This window comes from Apaloderma vittatum, unplaced genomic scaffold (assembly GCF_000703405.1).
Source record: "Apaloderma vittatum isolate BGI_N311 unplaced genomic scaffold, ASM70340v1 scaffold16605, whole genome shotgun sequence".
In the NCBI taxonomy this organism is placed as follows: Eukaryota; Metazoa; Chordata; class Aves; order Trogoniformes; family Trogonidae; genus Apaloderma; species Apaloderma vittatum.
The window spans coordinates 32,217-33,885 of NW_009717814.1; the positions used below are offsets into that span (position 1 = coordinate 32,217).

The 1,669-nt window shown below is 50.2% G+C and overlaps 1 protein-coding gene across 1 annotated transcript in view; it reads left to right on the plus strand.

Moving 5' to 3' along the window:
* LTC4S (leukotriene C4 synthase) overlaps positions 1–390 on the plus strand; it is a 7,560-nt gene extending 7,170 nt beyond the window's left edge. The window contains exon 5 of the mRNA XM_009870049.1: positions 88–390. Coding sequence (XP_009868351.1) covers positions 88–390 — 303 coding nt within the window. The remainder of the gene's footprint in view (positions 1–87) is intronic.
* The last annotated feature ends 1,279 nt before the right edge of the window (positions 391–1,669 follow it).

Sequence of the window (1,669 nt, forward strand, 5' to 3'; positions counted from 1 at the left end):
TACCCATCCGGGGCTGTGGGCACCCCAAACCATCCCAGGGAGGCTGGGGGCTGGCTGTGGTCCCTGGGGCAGGTTTCCTTCCTGCAGCTGGGACTGAAGGCAGATGTGTATCACCCCCCTGTGCATCACCCGTGGCTCAGTCTCGAGGGAGGGTGGGGGGATGCCAAGCTCTCCGCCAACACGCTTCGCATCCCGGGTGGGCTGGGGGTGTCGATGGCGTTCTTCTCTCCGCACAGGTTGGGGCCGCTGTACGCCAGCGCCCGGCTGCTCTGGCTGCTGCTGGGGCTGGCCGGGGTCGGGCTCCTGGCACCCTTCGTGCGGGCCCGCCCCTCCCCATGGATGGCAGCGCCATGGATGGTGCGGCCCCTCCAGCTGCTCAGTGCACAGTGAGAGGAGCTGCGGCTCTCCCAAAAAAGCACTGCTTGGCCTCGGTGGAGGGGAAGGAGCTGCACGGTGTGGTCAGAGACTGAGTATCTCCCCAGCTCTGCACTTACCGTTGAAGGGAGGCAGATCTGGCACTCTTCCGCTCGCGACACTCCGCTCTTCAGAGATAATTTCCTTCCTAGAAAGCAAACACTGCCCAACCTCTGCCCCTGCTGATGGGCTTCACTGCCAGGTTGTGCAGCACTGTCTGCTCTAACACATCTAAAGCTTTTGGCTCTGCCTCGCGGAAAACAGATTGACCCGTACGCTGCCACAATGATCTATGTTAAAAGATCATGCCATGGATATACAAAAAAAAAAAAAAAATTCATTTTTCTCAGTATAAATCACCTGTGATTGTCAAAGGTGCTTGGGAACTGGGTGTGAGAACATCTGAGGGTTAGGGCTGCATAGGAAAAGCTGCTGTGATTATAACTACCGTGAAAGGATTTGCCTAAAATCATATCCAAATTTTGGGGAAAAAAGCTTCACTCTAGTCCAAATGCTAACACCTTGAATGAGCTTTACTCTGTTGCCACTTCACCCGTCATCGACGCAGCAGTCCGACTTTGCCCTCTCTGGATTTCAAGCTCCACTGCAAATGTGGGGTTTGTAACTAGAGCAGACATCAAGCAGGCTGCTCCTTGCCAAGTTTCACAGGAGTATAAGAGAAAGCAACGTATTTTGTAAGAAATACAAGTTTTTCCACAACCGCCCCCTCAGGCATAGGGATGCCCACCCACCTTCCTTGCTCTCTTCTGAGGAAAGACTTGACCAACCCTTTTTTTTTTTTTTTAATTAATTGGTGAAATTTCCTGTGGTGCTGTGGCAAAAAAAATATCCAGTCTCCCACTGGGCTGCTCTAAGTGCTTTCCCCAGCATGAGCAATGCTTTGGGAGTACTGGCTACTGGGGAATGCTGAGGAATGACTGTTTCAGGTGTGGGGGCTACAGCTGGAGGGGAAGAGGTGGGCAGAGCCAGAGCAAATGCCTCCCTGCCATGAGTGATTCTCACTGCACCGAAGGTTTAAATTTAGCTTTTATTACAGTGCATGTTATTTTATATATTTATATATAGAGATGTACTTGAAAAATCAAATGTATCCAATAATAAAAAATACAGCACATTAAAGTAGTATAATGCATTCCAGTGTATACTGAAGAGACATTGGGATTTACACTAATCCCTACTATTTCTGAACTGGGCTACTTCTGCTTTTTTTTTTTTTTCCCCTCCCAAAAAATTC